Source organism: Martes martes (genome assembly GCF_963455335.1).
Source record: "Martes martes genome assembly, chromosome: 16".
Lineage (NCBI taxonomy): Eukaryota > Metazoa > Chordata > Mammalia > Carnivora > Mustelidae > Martes > Martes martes.
The window spans coordinates 46,022,549-46,047,765 of NC_137904.1; the positions used below are offsets into that span (position 1 = coordinate 46,022,549).

Consider the following 25,217-nt stretch of genomic DNA (forward strand, 5'->3'; position numbering starts at 1 on the left):
CTCCCTCTGGTACTTCCCGCTTGCCATGCTTTTCCCCACAGCCTGTGCCCATCCTACAACATCTGTGAAGATTGTGAATCGGGGCCGTATGCTCATGACTCCAACCACATCCTGCTGAAGTTGCGGAGACCTGTGGTGGGTTCCTCTGAAGCCTTCTCTCATCCGAGGTTCCCCGCCCCTCGTCTCCCTGCTGCTCTGGAACAAGCCAGGTAAAGCCATAAGTACACGGGAGCCTTGTTCTCGGAAGGGCATCTTGCTTGTGGTGTTGGGGCACGAATCACAGGACCTCAGACAGTCTTCATAGTTCCTGCACATTTCCAGTTGGTGTGTGACAACAGGGACTGTGAGCCGAAGCTAATGAGACAGAAATGAGAACTGTAGGAAGATGTTAAGCTAGAAGCTGGCACTGATGGAGGCTACAAGGGGCTCAAATAAGCTTCAAGATTTGTTTATGAGGTTTGTTTTTTAAGACTTTTCATTTGTTACCTCACAGGCTTCAGAAACAGGTCGACAAGAATTTTCTTAAGGCAGAAAAGCAAAGGTTGCGAGCTGAGAAGAAACAGCGAAAGGCAGAGGTCAAGGAACTCAAAAAGCAGCTTAAGCTCCACAGGAAGATTCATCTGTGGAGTTCCATCCACGGACTGCAGAGCCCCAGGTCCCCTTTGGGCCGACCCGAGAGCCTGCTGCAGTCACACACGCTGATGTAAGCGCGGGGCCAGGGTGGGCACCAGGGCTGGTGGTGCAGCCGGCCGAAACCGAGACTTTAACCAGGTTTTCTCATACTTATCGGCAGTTCCTAACACCCAGACTGTTCAAACTTCCATCTTAGTGGCACCTGGGTGACTCAGACAAGTTAAGCACCCAGCTTTGTCTCAGGTCATGATTTCCGGGTCTTGAAATCAAGCCCTGCGTCAGACCTCCGAGCTCAGTGGGGGTCTGATGAAGTTCCTCTCTCCCTCTCTGCATACTTGCTAGCATGCACATGACCTCTCTCTTCTCTCACTCAAATAAATAAATAAATCTTTAAAAAATAATAATAATAATTAGGGGTGCCTGGGTAGCTCAGTTGTGAAGTGTCTGCCTTTGGCTTAGGTCATGATCCTAGGATCCTGGGATCAAGCCCCACATTGGGCTCCCTGTTTGCTGGGGAGCCTGCTTCTCCCTCTCCTGCTCTGCCTGCTTGTGTTCTCTCTCTCACTGTCTGTCTCTCTGTCACATAGATGAATAAAAATCTTTAATTTAAAAAAAAAAAAGGAATTAAAACTTCCCATTCTCTGATCCTAGCATCTTAAAGGGTGGCTTGGTAGTCATTGTTGACAGAGCAGCCAGTAAGGTTCTAGACTGGCTGGTAGGACCTCTCTTGAGTGGAGGCAGTTGGGATTTGAAGAGCCTGACTCTGTAGTTCTTGTATTTATGGATGCTTATCCTCACCATGGCTCTTCATTTCAGGAGTAAGATTTTATTTTTAACTAACCTTCACACCCAACATGGGGCCCAAATTTACAACCCAGAGATCAGGAGTCACCAGCCAGGTACCCCAAATCTGTCTCGTTTTTTTATTTTTACTTATTTATTAAGATTTATTTGTTTATGGGGCGCCTCGGTGGCTCAGTCAGTTAAGCGTCTGACTTTAACTCAGGTCATGATCTTGAGGTCCTGGGGTGGAGCCCCCTGTTGGGCTTTGTGTTCAGTGTGGTGTCTGTTTCTCCCTTTCCATCTGCCGCCCCCCAACCCACTCATGCGCTCTTGCACACTGTTTCTCTCTCAGATAAACAAAATTGATTTTATTTGTTAATTTGAGAGAGAGAGTATGGGGGGTAGGGTGGAAGGAGAGAATCTCCAGCAGACTCCACACTGAGCATGGAGCTCAACGAGGGGCTCGATCCCACAACCCTGAGATGACCCAAGCTGTAATCAAGAGTTGGACGCCCAACCAGCTGAGCCACCCAGGCACCCCTCTGTCTTATTCTTTCAAAAATGTTACTAGTATTTTTTTTTAAGATTTTTAAGTAGTCTGTACCCCCAGTGTCGGACTTAAACTTAATTCCTAGATCAAGAGTCATGTGCTCCACTGACTGAGCTACCCAGGTGCCTCCTGTTCGTATTTTTTTTTTAAGATTTTATTTATTTATTTGACAGAGAGAGGTCACAAGTAGTCAGAGAGGCAGGCAGAGAGAGAGGAGAAAGCAGGCTCCTTGCCAGGCAGAGAGCCCGATGTGGGGCTTGATCCCAGGACTTTGGGATCATGACCTGAGCCGAAGGCAGAGTCTTAAACCACTAAGCCACCCAGGTGCCCCTGTTAGTATTATTTTTGGGGTAAATGCATTAGTACGTTAAGAGTCACTCTCAGGGAAAAAAAAAAAAGAGTCACTCTCAGGGACGCCTGGGTGGCTGAGTTGGTTAAGCATTTGCCTTGGGCTCAGGTCATGATCCCAGGGTCCTGGGATAGAGTCCCACATCAGGCTCTCTGCTCAGCAGGGAGCCTGCTTCTCCCTCTGCCTCTTCTGCCTGCCGCTCTCTGTGCTTCTGGTTGCTTGCTCTCTCTGACAAATAAATAATCTTAAAAAAAAAAAAAAAAAACTTACTCTCAGTCTCTTGAACCATGTGTTAGATATTCAGAAGCCATTGTACCCAACACAAGTGACTATCTGAATTTTCTGTTCAGGCTCCCTTTGCAGCCCTGTGCTCCAGTTATGCCGACCCTCAGTGCAGCATTTGTGGATGAGAATTTGCCTGATGGGACTCACCTTCAGCCAGGAACCAAGTTTATCAAACACTGGAGGATGAAAAATACAGGAAATGTCAAGTGGAGTGGAGACACAAAGGTATTTTTTTCCCCCCATGGACTGAAGATGGGGTGAACTGAAGTGACAGTGCTCAACTGACTGACAAGCTTGCTTTGTCTTGTCCCTGTTCTTTTCAGCTTAAGTTCATGTGGGGAAACCTAACTTTGGCTTCTACAGAAAAGAAGGATGTTTTGGTTCCCTGCCTGAAGGCCGGCCATGTGGGGGTTGTGTCTGTGGAGTTCATCGCCCCAGCCTTGGAGGGAACGTACACTTCCCATTGGCGTCTTTCTCACAAAGGACAGCAGTTCGGGCCTCGGGTCTGGTGCAGTATCATAGTGGATCCTTTCCCCTCCACAGAGGGCCCTGAGAACATAGAAAAGGGCATGATTCACTCAAGCAAAGCTGATGAGCTCACCTGCCAGCAAGAGGTGAGCGCTGGAAGGGGAGACTAACGCTGCAGCAGCCCGCTCAGAGCTGGCCGCTCCTCCCCCTCACACCAGTGTGCTTGTACTGGGCCCTTTCCTCAGGCTTTGCTGGCATGTCCTTAGATCTTGGTGCAGGAATCCCTCAGTGCTTTTTTATCTCTTCGTAATGATGTTTGGCCAGCCTCTCTGCTATATGTGGGAAGACAGGCCTGCCTGGCCTGTTGAACGGCAAGACCAATGGCTTTGCTCCTTAACGATCACCTCTCCTGAACATTCCATGCCTGTGTTCCCTAAATGCTAGTGAAGTCTTGCCCTTGTTTTCAGTTGGTATAGTTTTGGTTTTTTTGTGTTTTTTTTTTAAGAAATTTCCCTTCATTAGTGGGGCACTGTTCCCCTCCCCCACCCACCCCCAGATGGTAGAGTACTGTTTTTAGAGCATTTTACTGCTTGGGTTCAGTTAACCAAAGTTAATGTCGTCCTTTTGACAGTTGTTACTATGGTTACTCTAACTTATCATTAAAGGAAGCTGGGTGAAGGGGGTAATAAGTGAACACTGTTTTTTTTTTGCAACTTATCTGTAAGTCTAAAATGATCTCGAAACAAGTTTTAAAACACGCAGACGTGCAGCAGTGTTTTGATATTTAGGGAGACAGCTGTCAGTTGACCTTTTGTTCATTTGAGTGCCTAAAACCCTTTGTCCCGATGGTTTTTCTATATAGGAGACTTTTCTTCTGGCTAAAGAAGAAATTCAGCTTGATGAAGCGACTAAGCAGACCAAAGGGACAGGAACCTCCATTCCACAGAAGACAAAAAATGTTGCCAATGAGAGGGAGCTCTACATCCCATCCGTGGACCTTCTGACTGCCCAGGTAGAAGATTGAGCGCTTTGGGGGGCTAGGGACAGAAGGCAGTGGAGAGTCCTTACCCTGTTGACGAGAAGGTGGTATAGGCACAGGCAGTGCTCAGAGAGTCAGAGATCTGCCCGCAGTAGCAAGGAAGATCAGTAGTGGAAGCAGGTCTCTAAATGTTTCTTCTCTGCATCGGAAACTCACTCTTGGGCTTCCCCACAGCTTCCCTTTAGTTGCCTCTGCGTTTCTGCTTTTCGGGTTCACTTTCGCCCCGACTGCCTTTTCTCTCTTTCCTGCCACTTGGTTATTTGGACATCTAGTTCCCGCTTCACTCTTCTTGATTTCACCTGATTGAGGGGAGGCATGAATTTGAACAGAGTCCAGGAAGGTGTGGAGCTCTGTGGCCTGCAAGTCCCCTCAAGACAAAACCTGGCTCCAGCATCCGCTGCAAGTCGCCTAACGTTGCCCTTTTTGTCCTCAGGACCTGCTGTCCTTTGAGCTGTTGGATATAAACATTGTCCAAGAGTTGGAGAGAGTGCCCCACAATACTCCCGTGGGTAAGAATGTCATTCCACCCAGGTCGTTCAGTTTATTAACAGACAACAGAAGTGCCACACCCTAGACCCTCGTAGTGAGAATCTTACTCTGAGGAACTGCACGGAGGGATTTCTCCTACAATGTGACATTAAAACTGCACCCGTGGGTCCATTTTCCTCCTTTTTCTTGTTGTCTGTCAGAGTCAACAATACGGGTTTGTGCAAGGCTTCTCTGCCGTAAAGGGACCCTTGAGAAGCCTGGGCAGCTCATTCATATGGCTCTTGGTCTTGGGGTTGTGAGTTTGAGCCTCATGTTCATGTAGGGCTTACTTGAAATCTGAAAGCAGGGGGCTGGGGGTCTTTCTCCATTTTTCTCTAAACGTCTATCCTTTATGTTCCTGGTTCTGTGTCTTGGCCATGGTTTCTCAGGCCAGACGACTGTGATCCTTCTTGCGTTCATCGATCTGAGGTACTTGCACAGTTCATGGTCTGGAGGAATTCTTTATAACAGGCCTTGAAGCCTACCTAGGTTTATTCAGCTCTGCAGGAGGCAAGAAGCCTGTGAGCTGTTGCTTCTAGACACTGACCGTTAATGATATGTTTCCTTTTTTTTTTTTTTTGGTTGATGGTTCTTCTTTTTTCATTCTCCAGATATGACCCCCTGCATGTCTCCTCTGCCGCATGACAATCCTTTAATAGAGAAGCCAGGCTTGGGGCAGATACAGGAAGAGAGCGAAGGGGCGGGATTTAAAGTGCTTCCTGGTAAGGGGTTAATTATTTGTCTAGTGTTTGTGTTGTCCCCTCCCGTATTACACCGTTTTCACACATACTCCTTCCTACCCTTACCTTACCATGTCTGTGGGTTGTCTGTAGCCTCTCCATTTTCTGAAGTCTCCTAACCTTCCCATGGGCCTGATAGCGGCTGTTCGCGGCGTGGGATCCGCACGGGTATGTGGCTTCAGGAAGCCCCTCAACAGCAACAGGCAGGGTTCGTGTCTTTCAGATCCCACAGCCTCAGTGAAGAGGAAGGCTCAGAACAGTGCCTCAGTGGAGGAAGCAGAAGTTGACCTGAGTGGGACCCAATTCGTGTGTGAGACTGTAATCCGATCCCTTACCTTGGACGCTGCCCCAGATCACAACCCGCCTTGCAGACAGAAGTCCGTGCACAGTGAGTGTCCCTGAGGTCCCCCAGCTAGCAGGGCGGTGTGAATTGTGCCTGCTGGACCTGAGGAGAAAAAGGGCTCCTCTTACTGAGAGTGGTGGTTGGTGGTTTCTTTAGACTCCACACACTCTCCCTGACTCTTTTAGATTTTATTTATTTATTTTTTTAAATTTGACAGAGACACAGTGAGAGAGGGAACACAAGCAGGGGCAGTGGGAAAGGGAGAAGCAGGGAGCCCGATGTGGGGCTCGATCCCAGGACCCTGGGATCATGACCTGAGCCGAAGGCAGAGGTTTAACGACTGAGCAACCCAGGCTTCCCTACCCGACTCTCTTAATTATAGCCTTGGATGCAAGGCAGCCACCATAGCCCCTTTTCACCCTTTCTCGGGGGGGCAGAATTACAGCTGCGCGACTCAGAGCACAGCAATCCCTTAGCATCCAGCTGCCTGGAGTGTGCGCTGAGGAGTCTTCCTATAAGCTGACTGAGCTCTTCAGCAAACATCTCCACCAGCAGCTGAGTTGTGTCCTTTCTCCAGTGACACAGTCTAGGAAATAGTGGGCAGAAGCAGGAGTACCAAACTAATTTCCCAAGGTTAAAGTCTGCTGTAATCAATTTCCTTTGTAACAGAAACTCATAGATACTGGATAGGTAGCGACCATACTATGTATTTCAAGAACTACCTAAAACTTCAAATTCTCGTGCACCAAAATAATATGGGAAAATTTCTTTTGTTTATTATAATGAAATTTGGCCTATCTTTTTAAATACAATTTGTCTCACTTTTGTTTCAAGATACACACTCATTTCCCCCTCCCCCCACAGACTTAGGTACAAATGCGTAAGAAAAAATGTTCACAGTAGTTATCTCGGATAGAATTATAGGTATTTTTTTTCCCCTCATCCTTGTTTTCCCAGTTTTCTGCCATGACTGTCCTTTACTTAGCAGAGGAAAGTAGGCATATGCAGACTCACCACCTGACATTTTCTATTGCTATAGCACCAATAGCTAATATATCAGTTTTGATTTGTCTTTAAGATTCATGGCGCTCCGGGGCGCCTGGGTGGCTCAGTCCTTAAGCATCTGCCTTCGGCTCAGGTCATGATCTCAGGGTCCTGGGATCGAGGCCCGAGTCAGGCTCCCTACTCAGCAGGAAGCCTGCTTCTCCCTCTCCCACTCCCCCTGCTTGTGTTCCCTCTCTCACTGTGTCTCTCTGTGTCAAATAAATAAATAAAATCTTAAAAAAAAAAAAAAATTCATGGCACTTCTCAGAAGCCTTGGTGTTTCCCTTTACCTTGTGAGCTTCAGTTCTTCTGGCTTTGCCTAGGCTTCAGACTCAGAATGTGGCCATTAGTGGTTCTAGCGGCGGCCCTTTCCCTCTGTCCATCCCTCTCCTCTGGCTCTCATTAGAGCTCATGACCCACAAGGCTTTATCAGGTAAGGGTAGCACTGGGAGCTGCTTTTAGCTTATAGCTTAAAATGAACTGCTTCCGTCCTTCAGTGAAATTTGCCTCCCCTGAAGAAGGACCACTTGGAGATGAGCAGGAGACCGTCCATAGCGCCAAAGAAGCTGTTGTGGAGGAGGAGGAGGACGAGGAAGAGGAAGAGGAGGATGAGCTCAAAGATGAAGTTCAGAGTCAGTCCTCTACTTCTTCAGAGGATTACATCATCATCCTGCCTGAGTGCTTTGACACCAGTCGCCCCCTGGGTGACTCCATGTACAGCTCTGCGCTCTCACAGCCGGGCCTGGAGCGAGGGGCTGAAGGCGAGCCTGGGGTTGAGGCAGGGGAGAGACTCACTGGAGGGGAGAACCAGCTGCAGGAGCAGAGCATCAGTGACATCCTCATGACCTCACAGACTCTGGACACAGTGCCCCTCACGCCAGAGGTGGTGGGGCCTCCACCACAGCTGTCCAGGTACCATCCACACCCCCGTCAGCCAGGCTGTTGTTCACAGGTGGAATAGGGAGGAAACAGCTCCATCTCAAAACCTGTTTTGTTGTTGTTGTTTGTTGTTGTTTGTGAGCGCGGGAGGAGACTTTTTCCCCATAGGAAAGTCTGAGTTTAGATGAATAAAAGTTGTGTTTGCCAGAATTTGTGGATTCTGAATTTTAAGCTGTGCTTGTTCTTAATTATCTGAGCATAGTCTCTCTACTTCTGCTTTGATCATTGAGAGCCAGTTTCTTGTTTGGTTTGGTTTTTTGCTTTTGCTGCCGAAACCCAGAGTCGAAGAGAGCCAGTTTTTAAACACAAATGTCGCTGAACCCCCTCCTTGCTCTGTTGACTCATGGGTAAGGGCACCAAAGTTCATTCTTTCTTTTCCTTTTTTTTTTTTTTTTAAGATTTTATTTACTTATTTGACAGACAGAGATCACAAGTAGGCGGAGAAGCAGGCAGAGGGAGAGGGAGAAGCAGATGCCTCACTGAGCAGAGAGCCCAATGCGGGGCTCGATCCCAAGACCCTTGGGATTGACCTGAGCCGAAGGCAGAGGCCTTAACCCACTGAGCCACCCAGGAGCCCTCCCAAAGTTCATTCTCATATTAACCCAAAGTATAAGAGAAAGCTTAATCTACTATGAAAAAATATATTTTAAAACCAGAGAACAGTTATTTTTCATCATGTGATCTGTGTGTGTCACTGTTCTCTCATGGTGTGGCAGAGGATGGAGCCTTGACTAGGATTTAAGACCACTCTCTTGGGCAGCTAGACATTTCCCTTTATCAGGACCATTTAATGGAGCGGGGAGCAACCCGACTCAAGCCGAGTTCTCTAGTTTGAGTGTGGCTAAGGAGGAAAACCACAGGTGGAATGAGCCCTTCCTACCTGATCCCTGCATTCAGACATGAGGTCTGAGTCAGAAAAGGGAAGCCTTTGTAGAGAATCTGCCACAGCTGTGCTACGTGTACTGTGTCTCCAGCGTTCCCATAGGTGCCTTTTCCACTGACTTTTGATACTGTCTTTCTGAAAGGAGCCCTCCTTGTGCACAGCTGGATGGTTCCCCAGGAGTGGATTTACCAGTTACCATACCAGAAGTTTCTTCAGTCCCTGATCAGATCAGAGGAGGTAACGACCAGCCTGAGCTTGATGTCTTTTTCTGTGCTCCTTTCTGACAAAACCAGGCATAAATAGGCACTCTGTCTTCATGATTTGTGGCATTATTCAGAAACCTGCCCATCTTTTTTTCCTGTGGCCCTCCCTCACATTCTTTTCTGTTCTCTAGCTTCATATTTATTAAGTGAGACCTCGCAGAGGCAGGCATTGTGCCGCAGTGGCAAGCACACAGGGTTTGGAGCTAGACCAGTCTAGGTTCCAGGCCCAGCTCCCCCTTTCCTCACTGTGTGACCTTGAAGCGGTTCAGCACAGTCATAAAACCTGTGGGGCTGTTTTCTTAGCACCTTGAAGTTGTTAGTAGACCTTCAAAGTCACTTCCCACTGTTAATCAAAAAAAAAAAAAAAACCACACACACAAAACCTAAAAGTACTTAAAAACTAATAAATAAATTGGTGTGATAGCTTTATGGACTTAGTTTTTTGGATTCAGTGAACAGTTACCTTGCACTGCATTCTGGACAGTTCCTCCTTATCACTTAAAACCATCTGCAGAATTTCCCAAATATTTTAAATAAATAAAAGCTGTGATCAGATTGCTGCTTGCCTCTCAAAACTGGCCCCACTACAAGTTAAGAAACACTAGGCACTTGTGGATGCCGCGTCTAACCAATAGCTCTTTTGCTTTTAGAGCCCAGAGGCTCATCAGGACTTGTAAACAGCAGACAGAAGAGCTCTGACCACTCAAGGTAACTGGACCTTGTGCAGCCTCTTCTTCAGAAGCAGGTGGATATATAAGCTAGTATTGCTTATATATTTGCACAAGCTTCTCAAACCATGTGCCTCCAGAGGGCGGAGAAGGAGAGCCATCATTCCTTCTTGTTTTTACTTCTCCTGAAGCTTGTGAACAACATTGAACAGAGGGCTACAGTTACTTTTTTTTTTTTTTTTTTTTTACAGTTACGTTTTAAGAGTGTTCACATTCCAGGGGTGCCTGGCTGGCTTAGCCAGTATAGCATATGACTCTTGATCTCGGGGTTGTGAGCTCGGGCCCCACATTGGGTGTAGAGATAACTTGAAAAAATAAAATACTTAAAAAAAAAAAAATTCACAGTCCAGACCAGTACTCTCAAATTTACCTCACCTTAGTACCAAAGAAGGCAGGAAGGTCAAGCCCACTGTGCGTCTTCGTAGTAGTTTCTTTTTTTTTTTTTTTTAAGATTTTATTTATTTGACAGAGATCACAAGTAGGCAGAGAGGCAGGCAGAGAGAGAGAGGAAGGGAAGCAGGCTCCCCGCTGAGCAGAGAGCCCGATGCGGGGCTCGATCCCAGGACCCCGAGATCATGACCTGAGCCGAAGGCAGAGGCTTTAACCCACTGAACCACCCAGGTGCCCCTTGGTAGTAGTTTCTTAAACACACCTGCCTCTCTGCTTGCAATCATCTCAGATCCGTGGATTCCTCCCTACAGTGTCCAGAAAATCACATTTCCTTTGGAGGTGTGTCCTCTGAGATGATAATTAAGCAGACAGACTGCTAAATACCCTTTTTTGCCCTTGACCACGTAATATTCAGCTGGGACAAAAAGCCAGTGTTCTACAGAAAGAGGAGTGTCTTTTCTGCATGCCCCTTAACCTTGCAGCAGTAGAGCTGGACTCTACATCAAACCAAGGTTTTAGCCATAAAACTAATAGGAAAATGATCACATTCTTTTTTTTAACATCTGACTTTTTTCCTCAGGGAAATCATTTTCTTTCAAGGATTAGAGCCCAGATTAGCTTGTAGGAAGCTAATGGTTTGTGTTTTTTAGGGAGATAATTTGGTTTTCCTCCCCAGGCACCACCACCATGGGAGCAGCATTGCCGGAGGACTGGTGAAGGGGGCTTTGTCTGTTGCTGCTTCTGCATACAAGGCCTTGTTTGCTGGGCCACCAGTCACTGCCCAGGTCAGTGTATGTTTCCTTTTCTTCGACCAAAGCCAAATCACTGGGGAAAATGATGCTCCCTGCCTAGGCTGGAAAGTAGTATGGCATTCTGGCACTTTCTAGCTATAGGACTTTAGCCAAGTTACTTAGGGGAAGAAAGGAAAAAGACCTAATGTTTGTTGAAGACCTGTTACATGTGGGGAGCTCTTGGAAGTACGTGCTACAAAGTGAGGAAGACACCAGTCCTTTCCCAAAAGACAGTGGGACACAAGTAAGGTAAACAGTTAGTGTAAGATCCTGCGCCAGTGTTCTCGGGTGGAACACCTCGGCCACCCCTGCTGGGGGCCCCTCCGTGGGGCCAGAGGCGGCTTCCTGGTAGATGGTGCCTGAGCTGAGTTCTTAAGGACAAAATAAGTATGCGCCAGGAAAGGGCATTGTGACAGAGACTAACCAGTTAAAAGAGTTGGAAACGTAAGCTGGCAAGGTGAATTTGGGCTGGGAAGAGTAAGAAGAGAAAAGCCCAATTTATGTAGGTGGGGGTGCTGTGTTGAGTGGTTTGGGTGTTATTTGAGGCTTCTGGTTGGGGTCAGGGGGGCAGTGAATGGGCTTTAGGAAAATGATTAACATCAGATTTGTACCTAGTAAGATAATTCCATTACCATGCGGAGGTTGGGGGAGCCCTAAAGAAATCCATTTGAGAACCCATGTGTAGATGGAAAAGAAGGGTAGAAGAGAAAGAGAAATGGCAGAACTTGGAGACCATGATTAAGAGGCTAGAAAGAAGTCAAGGAGGAATCCCGAGTTTCTGGCTTTGGGCAGATAGTATCATTCACTAAGAGGGGATATCCAAGAAGAAGGATATATTTGGGCAGGAGGAGAAGAAAATTAGATCCATTTTGGATGGTGTGGAGTTGGAGGCACGTCCAAGTAAGGTTACCCACAGTGCAGCTGGGCATGTTCCTGTGGCTCAGAGGAGTGATTTGGCTTGGAGGTCAAGTCCCCTGTATACATATTCCAGCAGAAACCACGTGATTCAGTGAGAGTTTCCAGGAAGAAAGGGTGTAAAAGCACGATGGAGCCTTTAAGAATCCAAGAAATAGGGGTGCCTGGGCGGCTCAGTTGTTAAGCATCTGCCTTCAGCTCAGGTCATGATCCCGGGGTCCTGGGATCGAGTCCTGCATCTACTCCTGCTCCGCCAGAAGCCTGCTTCTCCCTCTCCCATTCCCCTCTTGTGCTCCCTCTCTCACTGTGTCTCTCTCTGTCAAATAAATAAAATCTTTAAAACAAAAACAAAAAAGAATCCAGAAAAGAAGAAGGGCCCTGCCCAGGAGCCTGAGAAGTGGGAGGAAGATGTGCTGGATGGAGCTCAGGGAAGGGAGCTTGAATGGGGAGGAAGGGCCAGAGCCCCCAGAGAACAGGGAGCAGGTGGAGAGGCCTCGGAGTATGTCTCATTCTCCAGTAGCTGGAGCACAGAGGGAGAGAGCGAAAGCTGGGCCGCAGAAGGCAGAGCGAGATTGACGTTTCTACAGTTGGCTGAGCCAGTAGCAAGGAGGTTAACAGTCGAGGATGATACACAGAGATTTCTGAGGTGATGAGAAATCACAAAATAGCAAGCAAAAGGATGTGTGGAAAGACAATTCTGGAAAGGAGAATGATAGTTTATTCTGAAATAAGAGGGAAGAAGGGAACAGTGGAGTTAGGTGTAGAGAGAAATGCCAGAGACTGTGTTCAACATGCATACACACTCTTGTCTTAATCCGCTCAACAACCCTTCCAAATGAGGTATTTTGTATCTGTTTCCTACACAAGAGAATTAATTGGTAGCACGGTAAGTAATTGCTAAGAGAGTAATCCAGGAAGGAAATCTTGCCGTTTGCAGCAACTTGGTTGGAGCTAGAGGATATTATGCCAAGCGAAGAAAGTCAGAGAAAGACAAATACTATATGATTTCATTCATATGTGGAATTTAAGAAACAAAACAGAGGAACATAGGGGAAGGGAAGGAAAACTAAAATAGGACGAAAACAGAGAAGGAGACAAACTATAAGAGACTCTTAACTCTAGGGAACAAACTGAGGGTTGCTGGAGGGGAGGGGTGGGGTTGGGGTAACTGGGTGATGGGCACGAAGGAGGGCACGTGATGGAATGAGCAGTGGGTGTGATATGCAACTGATGAATCACTGAACTCTACACCTGAAACTAGTAATACACTCTCTGTTAATTAAAAAAAAAAAAAAAGGGTAATCCAAAGTGGTAGGATTTAGGAAGGTTATGTGTCCACGACAGGGCTTGGCTCAAAGAGGGAGGTAAAGGAATGTTAGCTCCCTCTTTGTGGATTGCTTCTGTTCTTTAAAAAGGGGAAAAAATGCCAAGAAGGTCGCCCAAGATGTCATTTCACAAAGAGTTTCTTATTTAGCCCCTTTGCGTAGCCGACCCCACTCTCCCGGTAACGTCTCTGCCCCTGCCTCCACTGGCCCCATCGGCACAGTTAGCTTTATCTTCACAGTGTTTCCAGTACTTGCATCTTTTCCTTTATCGGTCCAAAGACAGTTCCTGAGTTGCCCAGTTCCGGGTACAAACACGGGGAACCCAGGGCGGGGCCTTCCCAGCCCTCCCTCAGGTGGCGCGAGCGATGGTGGCAGGTGGACAGGAGTGGCCCCACCCTGGCGTTGAATTCCCTAATATTTTAAACAGATCTTGGAAAGATTTATATGATTTGCAAGATAGTAACAATTGACAAGGCACATAAGTGATACCGAAAACGTTGCTCTGCTTTTCTTGACTGTATACAGCCAATAGTTTCTGAAGATCAGACAGCAGCCCTGATGGCCCATCTCTTCGAAATGGGATTCTGTGACCGGCAGCTGAACCTCAGGCTGCTGAAGAAACACAATTACAACATCCTGCAGGTTGTGACGGAACTGCTTCAGATCAACAACAATGACTGGTACAGCCACCGCTACTGAGGAGGGCCCTCGTATTAAATCATTAGCCTGCTGCTCAGAGATGATCTTTATTCTGTCCTTGGAGGCGTAGGGGAGAAAGCCCTGGGTTATTTTTTAATCTGATGAATCTGTTGAGCCCATTATTGAATTATCAAGACAGTACCTGCATTACAGTATTTTGGGGAGCAAATCAAAGCCCAGAACTGAAGCAGAGACATCAGATGAATTGTAGGAAAACGGTTTTTCAGTTGATTTGTATAAAGCTCCGGTCTCCATTGTAGTGCATCAAAGAGCATAACTTGAACTTCCTATAGAACCGTTTTTCTTTCTGCTTGTATCAAAGTTGAGTATTTTCCTTTGGTTAAATGTGGATGTTTCTATGGGGATATCTGTTGTCAGTTTTTAAAAGAAATTAACCTAACCTCGGAAGTTGTTTTCAAGAATTCTTAACAATTTTTCTAGCCCATCCCAAGCCTCATATCTGTGTGGTATTGAAATGACACCCAGAGCCCCAGAGAAATCTTGTTACTCCAGCTTGTTCAAGGGCAAAATCAATTCCCTGCAAGGCTTAGTGATCAGCACTGTTGTTTTCTAGAGACCCCACTGGTACATTCAGGAAGATCACCTTGTGGGTCTCCACACTTCAGTGAAAGGAGGAGGGAGTGTGCTTGTTAACCCACCAGCACCTGTTAGCAGTGTTTACTGTAGTCGTTTTGCATACATTTTTCTTTATTTAAGGGAACAAATTTAAGTAGATAGTGTGAAATATTTTGCTAATACTGTAGAGAAGGGAAAAACTTCTATTAAAAGGAAAAAAATGTAACAGTTACCTTTTTTTTCTTGAGGTCAGGGTAGATGTTACAGTTGAGAGGTGGAAAGTGAAAGGCAGGCTCCCAGCTCAACCTAGCAAAGTCAGTTCAGAGGCAGACAAATAGGAAATGCTGATGGCTTCGTGAATGTTTGAAATCTGCTCAAAGGTATCTAGCCTGAGAGAGCCTAGCACAGGGGAGACGGTTTTGCAAATCTTGGAAGGGGACTAACTTTAAAAACATTTTGAGTTAACCCCAGAATGAATGGGAAAGCTTGCTGCCAGGGCCCCAGGTCCTCATTCTGTTTACAGAAAGGAGTCTTGGGTTCAATGGGTGAAGGAAAAGGTAACAAAAAAAAAACACTAAAAGCTATTATTCATGAAAATGACTTCCAGAAAAAGAAGACTCTTAACCCTCATCCAAAAGGGGGAAGGATAGTAAACTAGTATTATTTAACCTGGTTGGTATTTATAATGAATGATGATGTTAATTAATCATTAGTCATCATGATGTTTATTTACAGTATACTTCTTGACCGCTATTAAATAAACCAAGATTCGGACTGCGGGCCAACCGGGCTGTTCATTATTTAAAACGTTTTTATCCGGGTTTCTGGGTAGAGGCTGAGCGGCAGGGTGTGTGTAATTAATTGGGTTGATTTGGGGCGGGACCTATTCTGACCTTCTGAATCGTATTGCAGGGGTCCAGGAGGACCCTGAGATCCAGTCGTCCGTCAGATTGTACTTGTATGTAACCGCTTCAAGAATGGTCAAATAAAGGTTCTTTGAAAGCCCTGCCTGGAGTGGCTGGTGCTTGCGGAAGCAGCGTCGGGGCGGCGGGGTGGTCTGTGAAGAGCCGAGCTCTTCCCTCGCCTTGTCTCGAGAGGGGGCGGGCCCCTGGGAGGGGGCGGGCCCCTGGGAGGGGGCGGGTCTGGAGGAGCTGGGGCGGAGCTTCCCCCGGCATCGAGTCAAAGCTTAGGGTGAGGCCCTGGGCTCCCGCACTTTCGATTCTGCTTGCCGCCGTTTCAGTCCTGCTGTCGCCCGGGGGTGGGGTAAGGCGCTCCGCAGATTTTCCTTTCTTTCCCTTTGGGAGGCAAGGGCCGAGGGACCTTCAGTGCCTCGTAGTCTCACGTAGGCACTCGCGGGTTAACAGGCTCGACTAACGGCCTCGGGGTGTCCGGAAGGACTTGAAATTCTCCTTCAGTGAAATTCCAGCTTTTGCGGAGCAACTGCTCCGCTACTCGGGACCCTGGCCGAGCCCGGGAGTAGGGCTGGAAGCAGCCTAGCCCCTCCGGGTACGCCGAGGTCGCTGCTCCCCACCCGTCTCCAGCGCTGCATATTCGCTCCCCCAGGACTCAGTGGAAGGGGGCCAGTAGCCTGGCCAGCTCCAGCCCGTGGTCCCTCGGGTCGCCCTGCCCTATAAGCCTTTATCCTGAAAGACACATTCCAGAAATCTCACTCTTAGCTGACAGGAGGGTTGGATCCCAGACCTGAACCAGGTGAGGCGCCCTTGATTTTGGCCCAGCAAGATGTGGCTCACCTTGCCCTCTCATTCTGCTACCACTCCTGACCCTTTGGGGAAAAATCTGGATTTTTAGCCTTTAGCATTCCTTAGTGTAGAATGGACCCTAACCATTGCTCCCACCCTTCCCCAGGCATTCTTTCCTACCCCACAGAAAGCAGTGAGGAAGAGGTTTCTGCTCCCTTTCAGGGCTTTTTTAAGGTTCTTAGGCACACCTGTGACCAGCCTAGCCGCCTTTCCCTTGTTTCAAAGAATCCCTGCCTTCCTATTCGGCCAGCACCTGCCGGGGCTCAGGAATGGAAGCCTTCCTTCCACTCCCAGGCTGGGAGATCGCAGGCATTTCTGCCCGGGTGTCCTGGATACCTCTTCAGAGTCCTCTTGTCGCAGAGGGTGAAGGGACTCTGGACTGCGGCCTCCCCCACCGCCCGCCAGCCCTGTCCACTTCCTTCCCCTGAAGCAACTGACAGCTCAGCAACTTTCCCAGAAAATAAAAATAAAGTGCTCCGCCATTCACTTCTGGAAGTCCCTTCTAGGGAAATAACTTCTGCTTTTCTTTTCTCTTCCCTCTCACAGGCAGATTGAGCTCCCCTGCAGTAATGAAAGAAAATACACTGAAATTTCTGATCCCAGAATCCCGTGTAACTGTTCAGTTTTCCATATCCTAACTTCCTTGGGCCGGAGCTTAACTGAATTTGGGGTGGTGCTCCTTGCCAACCTTGAGAACCCAAAACCAGAGTGACATCCCGTGTCCGTGCTAACAAGCTTAGCAGTGAATTCTGTTCTTTTCTCCTTAGTGAAAACTCCCCCTGAATGATGGGTGAGACATTCTCCCATTTGGGCTCTCGGGAGGAGAACAGGTCGATCCTGCCCCCCAGCCCGGCCACTGGCAGCAACGCTGCCTGCTACTCCAGCACCCGAAGCAGCAAATCCTTCTGTTCCCAAGCGCCTTGTGAAGGGGCTGCCCGTGCCAGCTTTGTGACTTGTCCCACCTGTCAGGGCAGCGGGGAGATCCCGCAAGGTGAGTGGCCCAAGGCTTTGGAAAGAGCCTGGATTCCAGCTGGTCAGGCCCCTCTGAGCCTCCTCGAATTGGGGCTTGGTCCCCCAGCTTTAGGGAGGCCAGCGAGATGTTCCCTAGCCCTGCACTGGCTGCAGAGACACCCCACCCCTCCTGCCCTGGTGGTTCTCCCCAGGCGTCTCCAGCCTCCCTGCTCCTTTAGCAACACTGTGCCTTAGGAGTCACGAAGTTACAAATGACCTCTCCAGAGAAGCTAGACTTCTCTCATTCGCTGGTGCCTTCTGGAAATTCACACTTGGTAGTGAAAATCTCACTTCCATTCCGGAGCTGACAAAGTTGAGCTGCTGTCATCTGCCCAGCGGTCCCAGTCCTGCTCTGGGGCAGAGGTGGCATGCTTCTGACCCCACTCGGTGGGGTGAAGGTGTTGCTTCTGGGAGGCTGGCACAGGAAACATTCGTCATGCACACTTCTTAGCCCTCTCTCTCTCTTACCTTCTTTCTCTCCACAGAGCTAGAGAAGCAGCTAGTGGCCCTCATCCCCTATGGGGACCAGAGGCTGAAGCCCAGGCGCACGTAAGCCCCTCTTCTCACCTCAGCTCCACAAGCTGTCACCCCTGGGGTCTGTTCTGTCTCCCCCATTCTGCCTCCCCGCCGCAATTCTTCTCCATGGGAAGCCTCACTGAGATCATATATACTAGCTCCGCTTCCGGGGCTTTTCCTGGTTTAAGAAGTCTGGGCCACAGCAGGTGCCACCTGAGGCCACCTGGTATCAGGAGCTTCAGTGCTTCCAAGAAGCATGGCTCCCTTGTGAAAAGAGGGAGGATCTCTTGACTCTGCGAGGTCTTTCGGGAGGGAGTGTAATGGCCCAGGCTGCGGTTCATATGGAGAAGTTATTTTTCCTGCGAGCTTCCCTCTCTGTGGCAGCTCAGACCTGCTTGTTCTCTCTGGCTGAGATGGAAAATGAGCTGCTTCCTATTCTGAGGTACTGCACAGCCTCGGAGGCAGCGAGTGTCCCCGGAGGGGGACGTGACCCTCTTTGTCATGGGTCTCTTGGACGTGAATCCCTGCCCCTTCCACCCAAGGTGCTCAGTGGTTGAGGGAGAGGAGTGTCCCTCTCTGCCCAAGGTTCTGTGGTGTTCAGACCTGTCCCCTCCTCTACCCCGGATCCTGCTTTCTTTCCCACAGGAAACTTTTTGTGTTCCTGGCCGTCCTCATCTGCCTTGTGACCTCCTCCCTCATCGTCTTTTTCCTGTTTCCCCGGTCCATCGCCGTGCAGCCCGCGGGCCTCAACTCCTCCACAGTGGCCTTTGACGAGGCTGACATCCACCTCAACATAACGGTGGGTGGGCGCCCGCACCCCTAAGCCCCACGCCGCCTTGCCGGCCGCTCTTCTCTGCGGCCCTTGTCGGGCGTTGCCATCCCAGGCTCAGGTAGCCAGGGGTCCTGTGGCAGCCAGAGGGTGTCAAAGCCTGGGGGGAAGCAGGTGCAACCATGAGCCCCATAGCGGAACGTGCAGAATTAGGACTGTACACCCCACGGGGGAAGAATCAGGGCGAGAGAAATAAAACACAGGGTGGAGGGCATGCCTGAGACACTCTGGGTGGGCAGAATGGAACAGGGAGAAGCCTTGCAGGATGAGCCTGGGTCCTGGGCCAACTTCATGTCTTACGGTGACCCCTTCGCCATTAAGAGCCACTCCAAGGGGCTCCTGACGCTGGGCTTCAGCAGCTGAGGCCCGTAGTGGGAGTGGGGCTCAGTCAGGCCGAGGGGCAGGCAGGGATAAGGAAGCTACTTGACTTCTCCTTTTCAAGGATGGTCACCTTCCCACTTCCCTTTCCCTTGTCTTCCTCCTCAGAATATCTTAAACATCTCCAATAGCAACTACTACCCCATCACGGTGACCCAGCTGACCATCGAGGTTCTGCACCTGTCCCTCGTGGTGGGGCAGGTCACCAACAGCCTCCTCCTCCACATCGGTCCTTTGGCCAGTGAACAGGTGACCCCCACCCCCCCCACCCCATCCCGGGGCCAGCCCTGCCCACAAGGGTGTGGACACGTGTGGGGGTCGGAAGGGGCAGCTGGGGTTGGGGTTCATCCTGTGCCCATTTGGTTGACAGATGTTTTATGCAGTGGCCAACAAAATCTGGGATGAAAACACATAGTAAGTATCCCTTGATCTCTTCTCCCTTAGCCTCTGTCCCTGGTTGGAAACCCAGTCTTCATCCCTACCAGATTTCCTTCTCTGCAGCCAGCATTTGGCCTTCACTCTCGTGGCCAAGATGGCAATCTGCAAGGGATTCAGGGTCCCCATCCCTCTGCCTGTTTGGACTTAGGTTGGAATGAAAACAGGCCAGAATTTAGTTAATTCTTACAATAGGTGACCTTGGACTCTTCAGCCTAAATTACTTAAGAAAGATGAATGTCTTGTTTCTGCTGAGGGAGGAGCTAGCACACACCTGGGCCAAGCCTATGGGGCTTGGAGGAATGACACTGAGGCAAGGGTGACGTGCTCACCTTAGAGGGAGAAAGAGTGGGCATGGCATTTGGGACCCCTGATGGAAAAGAGGCCCGGAGCCTGGGACCGACCTGCAGGTCTCCTCCGAGCTGCCAGGCTGCTCAGTGTGAAACATGGTCACGTGTTCTTTCTCTCTCAGCAAAATCTGTTCCTGGATGAAAATCAAAGTCCACCACGTGCTTTTGCACATCCAGTAAGTAGGGCTTGGAGCCCGGGTGTCCCCCTCGCCTCCTTCTGACCCCAGGCTATGCTCTGCTCACCTTGTGGGAGAGGTCCTCCAAAGCTAACTCCATGATCTTTGCTGGCTCTTGGGAAGGCAGATCCCGCCCCTTCCCTAGACCCCGCCTTGCTTATAAGCCATCGGTGTGACAGCCACTGAACTGTCTGGATCACAGGTGGGACAGCTGTCCCAGGAGCATTGGCAGAGCAGGGAGCAGAAGGAAGGGGGGGTGTTTGAGGGATCCCCCCACCCCAGACAGCAGAGCAGGGCCAGAGCTTCCTCTTTTCCCCGCCCCCTCCCACCCCCCACCCCCCACCCCCCACCCCTCACCGCCAGATGCAGCAATAAAGCCTGCTTCCTCTCCAGGGGCACCCTGACCTGTTCCTACCTGAGCCATTCAGAGCAGCTAGTCTTCCAGAACTATGAGTACGTGGACTGCCGGGGAAACTCGTCAGTGCCCCACTTGCTGGTCCCTCATCCGCCATGACCTGCCTGCTGGTCCCGAACTCCAGGCCCCAGCCAGCCTGAGCTGTATCTCCCAGAACCCAAGGAAGGACTACAGTGACTTTGCCAAAGGAAAAGCCCTGCTTTATTCTACCTCCCCCCCACCACACACACACCCTCACCACAGGAAGCCCTATGTGGAAGTTAACTTTACACCCACACAGACACACACACACGCACGCACGCATGCACAGATGCACATCACTCACGTCCTCTGACTTCCACCAGAAAAGAAGTCTGGTTCTTCTAGGGGCCAGTGCCAGGCTTTCCCCTGTGTCTGTCTTGAGGAGAGTCTGACCTGAAGTAGCCTTGAGGTGTCTGGAGTGGCATCTGTTCTCTGTACTGAGCACCTTGGTTGCCTCGCTCCTCTGGGGCTGGCCTTCCTCCTGCCTGAAGGGAGAAATCTCATTTTATCTGGCTTTTAAAACATGGATCTTTTTCAAGTTCCCCACCCGGTGATGGGAGGGTGACTTGAGGGACATCGTGCTGTCTCGTTCCTTCTGGCTTTGGTCATGTGACAAAGGGGCGGTGCTGGTCGGCTTCTCTCCTGGGAACTTGTGCCCCAATGGCAAGGTTGGCTAAGGGCCTGCAGCTCAGCGGCCTCCCCGGTTAAAGGCTGCCCCCCTTCCTAGGAAGACAGAGCTTTTCTCTGGCTAAAGCTTCTCGCCAGAAAATCGTTTTATTATTCCCATCACAGCAGGAGCAAACATAGTAGGGGAGGAGAGGGAGGCATCTGGCACCCCCTCCGTCTCTCCAGGAAAAAAAAAAAAAAAAAAAAACAAAAAAACAGATGAAGCCAGAGTCACTTGGGAAGGTATTTATTGAAGTTAGGCTTCTGGCTGGCAGTCAGCCCACAACCCTGGACCCAGGTCAGTCAGCCGGTGGCCCCAGCTGCTGCTCTGCGATAGCTTGCAGAGGTCAAGCTGTCAGGATTCGGCCACAAGCTGCTGGGCTCTACGGCCTCCCCGGCTTAGCTCCAAGGCCCATCATCCTCTGCTCCCAGAGGTCTCTGCTTTCCTTCTGGCATGGGCAGGCTGGAACCACACATCAGGAGGGACTGGTCTTGACCTCTCTTTGCTGTCACTCGGATGAAGAAGCAAAGTCCCCGCTAATGTGGGTTCCCCCTGGGCTCCAGCTGGAGGCACTGAGCAGGAATGGTAATTGCTCGCTAAAGGCAGCTGTGGTTTCTCTCAGGCCTGGAGATGAACTTAGGTGGTGGGGAAAGCTGAATGCCAAGTTGGATGGGTGGAAAGGGGGCAGTGGGGACAGCACCTGGCTAGCTGGCTGTGGGGACAATGGGAAGGAAGGAGGTTGTCCTGTCTCCCCGCGTTCGTGCCTGAGTAACTAGAGTCAGGAAGAGGCTGGCAGGAGCACAGAAGTCCGGAAAGGCCAGCCTGGAGTTTCTGCTGAGTGTCAGTTGCCAAATGTAAAGGATTTATATTGTATTCAATAAACTACACTTCACAATGTTAAAGAGTAAACAAAGAGCCTCCTGTGAGTTGGGAGGAGAGCTGGACCTGGGCGACACTGCTGGGCTGTTTTGGGGTGTCTGAGTGGGTGCCAAGCTCTCCTCCCCAGGCCCTGAGCCCCTCTGCTAACCGTCCCCTCTCCCCCTTCCTTCACCTTGTGTCTCTTAAGTTCCCTCCCTACTTTAATATTCCTGTTCTGTGCCCTACCCCAGGTCCCCCAGCTGCTCCCCTCAGGAAACACTGCACTGAGGGGCCCCTTCAACCTGTGTAGGCTTCCATGAAAGGCCCAGGCATCCCCTCATCAGGGCCAGGTGGAAAAGGGGACAGGCTGTGGGAGAGACCCCGGATGTCAGCTTCAGGAAGTGGCGAGGGGGTGAAGGCTGACTGCTTCCGGGAAGGGCTGAGGTGGAGGAAGGAAGAGGCCTGTGGGGTTTTGTGGGTCAGTCCGCCTCCCCTTCCCAAGGTGAGGTGTGCTGTGTTTAAGGGGACAGTCCGCCTTTCCTCTGAGCCCTTTCCAGCCCTGCGTCCTGTCATCCATGCCACAGCTCAGTGCCCGCTATGGGCCAGGCATTACACTGGACTTCGGGGGAGCCCTGCCTGCCACCTCCAGTCCAGCTCCAGGCCTGCTCTGGTGTGATGCAACTCCTCCTTCTCAGTAAACATCTGCCAGTGGGGAGGGGTGATGGTTCCAGCGAGAGTCCTAAACCTAGAGCCCCCAGCAGGGGGGTGCCTGGGGGCCTCAGTCCGTTAAGCATCCGACTTGACTTGATTTCGGCTTGAGCCAGGGTTGCCAGATGGAGCCCTGTGTCTGGCCCTGTGCTCAGCAAGGAGTCTGCTTGTCGGGGCGCCTGGGTGGCTCAGTGGGTTAAAGCCTCTGCCTTCGGCTCAGGTCATGGTTTCAGGGTCCTGAGATCGAGCCCCGCATCGGGCTCTCTGCTCAGCAGGGAGCCTGCTTCCTCCTCTCTCTCTCTCTGCCTGCCTCTACCTACTTGTGATCTCTGTCAAATAAATAAATAAAATCTTAAAAAAAAAAAAAAGGAGTCTGCTTGTCCCTCTCCCTTTGCTCCTCCCATCACTCCCTCGAGCACACACATGTGCTCACTCTCTCTCAAATAAATAAAAGCCTTGAAGCCCCCAACAGACCTGTCCTTGCTAAAGAAGAGCCAGCAATTATCTTTAAAAAAAGGGGGGGGGCGCCTGGGTGGCTCAGTGGGTTAAAGCCTCTGCCTTCAGCTCAGGTCATGGTCCCAGGGTCCTGGGATCGAGTCCTGCATCGGGCTCTCTTCTCTGCAGGGAGCCTGCTTCCCTCTCTCTCTCTCTGCCTGCCTCTCTGTCTACTTGTGATCTCGGTCTGTCAAATAAATAAAAATCTTAAAAAAAAAAAAAAAAACAGAGCCAGCAATGGAGCTATAGACTTGGGATGGTCAAGACCAAGTTCTCCCATTGGCTTTGCCTACAGAAGCATGGAATCACCTACTTCCTTCCCCCACCCACTCCATCCCCTTCACGGGTCCTCATTCTCCACTCACTTCCTCCCAGTCTCACAGAGCTGACCAGTCTCTTGATTCTTTTCAAGAGGAAATCACATTTAATGCCCAGCTAGCCTCCTCTTCTAGAGTGAATCAGGAGGGGATGACTTTTGGAGTGGAGATGCTGGGGGCGGGGAGGGGGTGAGAAAGCGGTCATCTGGGTTTTTTTGCTGATGGCCAGTGGGGTTGAGGGTCTGTCTCTGGATCACCACTGCTGCATGTAATTCGTCGACTGAGAAGAGGGAGAGATGGGAGGCAAACCGGGTTAGTTAGCCATTTCTGGGCCTGCCATTCCAGAACATTGTATCGGCCCTTTTGAGGCCAGAGGAATAAACATAATATGGAGTGCCCCAGTCCTCACCCACCCTAACAGGGCTAGCATCGGGCTCTCTCGTCCTTTGCACCTGTGTCAGAGAAACCTTCTTTCCCAAGCTTGTACTGTGTCACGTCCTCATCAAGGGTGACCACCCCAGGGTTTGAAGGCCTGGATTGAGCCAGGTTCAAAGCTAAGGGCTTGCGATGCCTTCTCTTTCAGTTGCCACATTCAGTGGCCCTGACAGTCTGTCAAGGAGGTGGTGGTATCACTGTCAGTTTATGGACGGGCGCTCAAGGCCCAGAGATGCTCTCCCGCAGCTGGGGAGTGGCGATCCCGAGACTCCCATCTCTGACTTTATGTCCTGCCCTCCTCCTGCCCCAGCTGCCTCCGCCCCAGTCGGCATTTCAAACAGCCCCTCTGGTTTGCTTCTCTGGCCCCTGTCCTGTCTTTCTGAATAGATCTTCAAGCCCTCCGTTTCTGCTGAGTGCTGAGTGACAGGTCCTCCTCCATATTTTGGGGGAAGGCAACGAATGGAGGAATGGGCCATCCAGCAGTGACCATATAATTGGCATATAAAGGCTTTACGTAATTGACTTCATAAAATACAAATAAGTGTAGCCCCTCCCACCAAGGAAGCCTCCCTAGATTCCGCACACACTTATACACGCAGCCAGAGCCGACCCGCCTTTCACACTGTCTCACCGTGAATCGTGAGTGCTCTCCGTATTTATCTGGATTTGACTGGAATGACTTCCTGAAACCTGACGGTGAAAGAAAGCACACATCATACATCTGACAGTTTCTGAAAATGGAACGCGGCAGAGCTGGACTCTACTATGTGTCTGGGGCCCAGGCGGCAGCCCCCACCTAGGGCAAGGCACCGACGGAGCCTACCCTGAAAATTCACAACCGGGAACCCTGCACTGTCCTTCCCTGTTCCAGACTTGCCAGGGCTGGGTAAGTCTCTTGTTAAGCCCACCCTCACTCCCTCTGACACCCTCGTCTCAGAGGAGGGGCTGCTGCCCCCTGCAAAAGTCAGCAGCCTCCTTTGCACCCCTGGAGTGAGGCAAACATCCCCAGGGGGAGTGGCCCCCAAGTAAAAGCCAAGGATGCCCGAGAGAGTCAGAGACAGTGCGAGGACGGACAGATGTGGATCCTGGGTTATAGGGCTGGGGATGGGAGCAGAGAGTTCTCACCACCTGCCTTCCCAGGCATCTCACTTACTAGGGCCTTGAGGGGGTTTTGTTCCTCCTGGGAATCTGTTAAAGTCGGATTGCCCTCCAGCTTGGTGGGTCCCTACTGAGCCAAGCTAGGGACCTGGCTTTTGGGTCAGAACATGCACAGAGGTGCACTGAGTAAGAAGGTCTTGGGCATTCTGTTGCCTTGCTGTGGTGGCTGCGGTGGCTGCGGCGGCCTGGCACGTGGGGTCTGTGTCTGCTCCGGGACCTGCTGTTGGCAAGGCTGCGGTTGGGCAGGGGGCGTCTGCGGCTGTGGTTGTGTTCCTGGTGGCCTCCGTGGCAGTGGTGGCTGCTGCTCCTGTCGAGACCCCCGAGGGGACTGGGTTTTTTTTCTCAGATTGGCCTTTCTCCTCTTGGAGTTTCTTCAGTTCCTGGCAAGAAGCCCCCCACAAGTGGCATCCTCCTCCC

At 50.4% G+C, this 25,217-nt stretch overlaps 2 protein-coding genes across 3 annotated transcripts in view; both read left to right on the top strand.

Annotated features, from left to right (window-relative positions):
* Positions 1-15,050, top strand: part of NBR1 (NBR1 autophagy cargo receptor) — a 31,366-nt gene extending 16,316 nt beyond the window's left edge. For both annotated transcript variants that reach the window (XM_080825728.1, XM_080825727.1), the window contains exons 9-21: positions 42-209; positions 494-703; positions 2,666-2,825; positions 2,924-3,214; positions 3,931-4,080; positions 4,541-4,616; positions 5,247-5,357; positions 5,599-5,763; positions 7,260-7,674; positions 8,727-8,821; positions 9,498-9,555; positions 10,642-10,750; positions 13,522-15,050. In XM_080825728.1, coding sequence (XP_080681854.1) covers positions 42-209; positions 494-703; positions 2,666-2,825; positions 2,924-3,214; positions 3,931-4,080; positions 4,541-4,616; positions 5,247-5,357; positions 5,599-5,763; positions 7,260-7,674; positions 8,727-8,821; positions 9,498-9,555; positions 10,642-10,750; positions 13,522-13,695 — 2,182 coding nt within the window. In that variant the 3' untranslated portion in view covers positions 13,696-15,050. The remainder of the gene's footprint in view (positions 1-41; positions 210-493; positions 704-2,665; positions 2,826-2,923; positions 3,215-3,930; positions 4,081-4,540; positions 4,617-5,246; positions 5,358-5,598; positions 5,764-7,259; positions 7,675-8,726; positions 8,822-9,497; positions 9,556-10,641; positions 10,751-13,521) is intronic.
* Positions 15,051-15,436: 386 nt separating this feature from the next.
* On the top strand, positions 15,437-21,015 carry TMEM106A (transmembrane protein 106A). The gene is made up of 8 exons (XM_080827112.1): positions 15,437-15,534; positions 16,799-17,022; positions 17,528-17,591; positions 18,204-18,357; positions 18,874-19,014; positions 19,136-19,179; positions 19,673-19,726; positions 20,120-21,015. The coding sequence occupies exons 2-8, from the start codon at positions 16,815-16,817 to the stop codon at positions 20,238-20,240; spliced, it is 786 nt and encodes a 261-aa protein (XP_080683238.1). The 5' UTR covers positions 15,437-15,534; positions 16,799-16,814; the 3' UTR covers positions 20,241-21,015.
* Positions 21,016-25,217: the final 4,202 nt, after the last annotated feature.

What these genes read in the sequence shown, in the direction of transcription:
- TMEM106A (XM_080827112.1), top strand. Translation starts at nt 16,815, where the DNA reads ATGATGGGTGAGACATTCTCCCATTTGGGCTCTCGGGAGGAGAACAGG. An exon ending in ATCTGGGATGAAAACACATA is followed by an intron (nt 19,180 to 19,672) that starts GTAAGTATCCCT and finishes TTTCTCTCTCAG; the next exon opens with CAAAATCTGTTCCTGGATGA. An exon ending in CACGTGCTTTTGCACATCCA is followed by an intron (nt 19,727 to 20,119) that starts GTAAGTAGGGCT and finishes CTTCCTCTCCAG; the next exon opens with GGGCACCCTGACCTGTTCCT.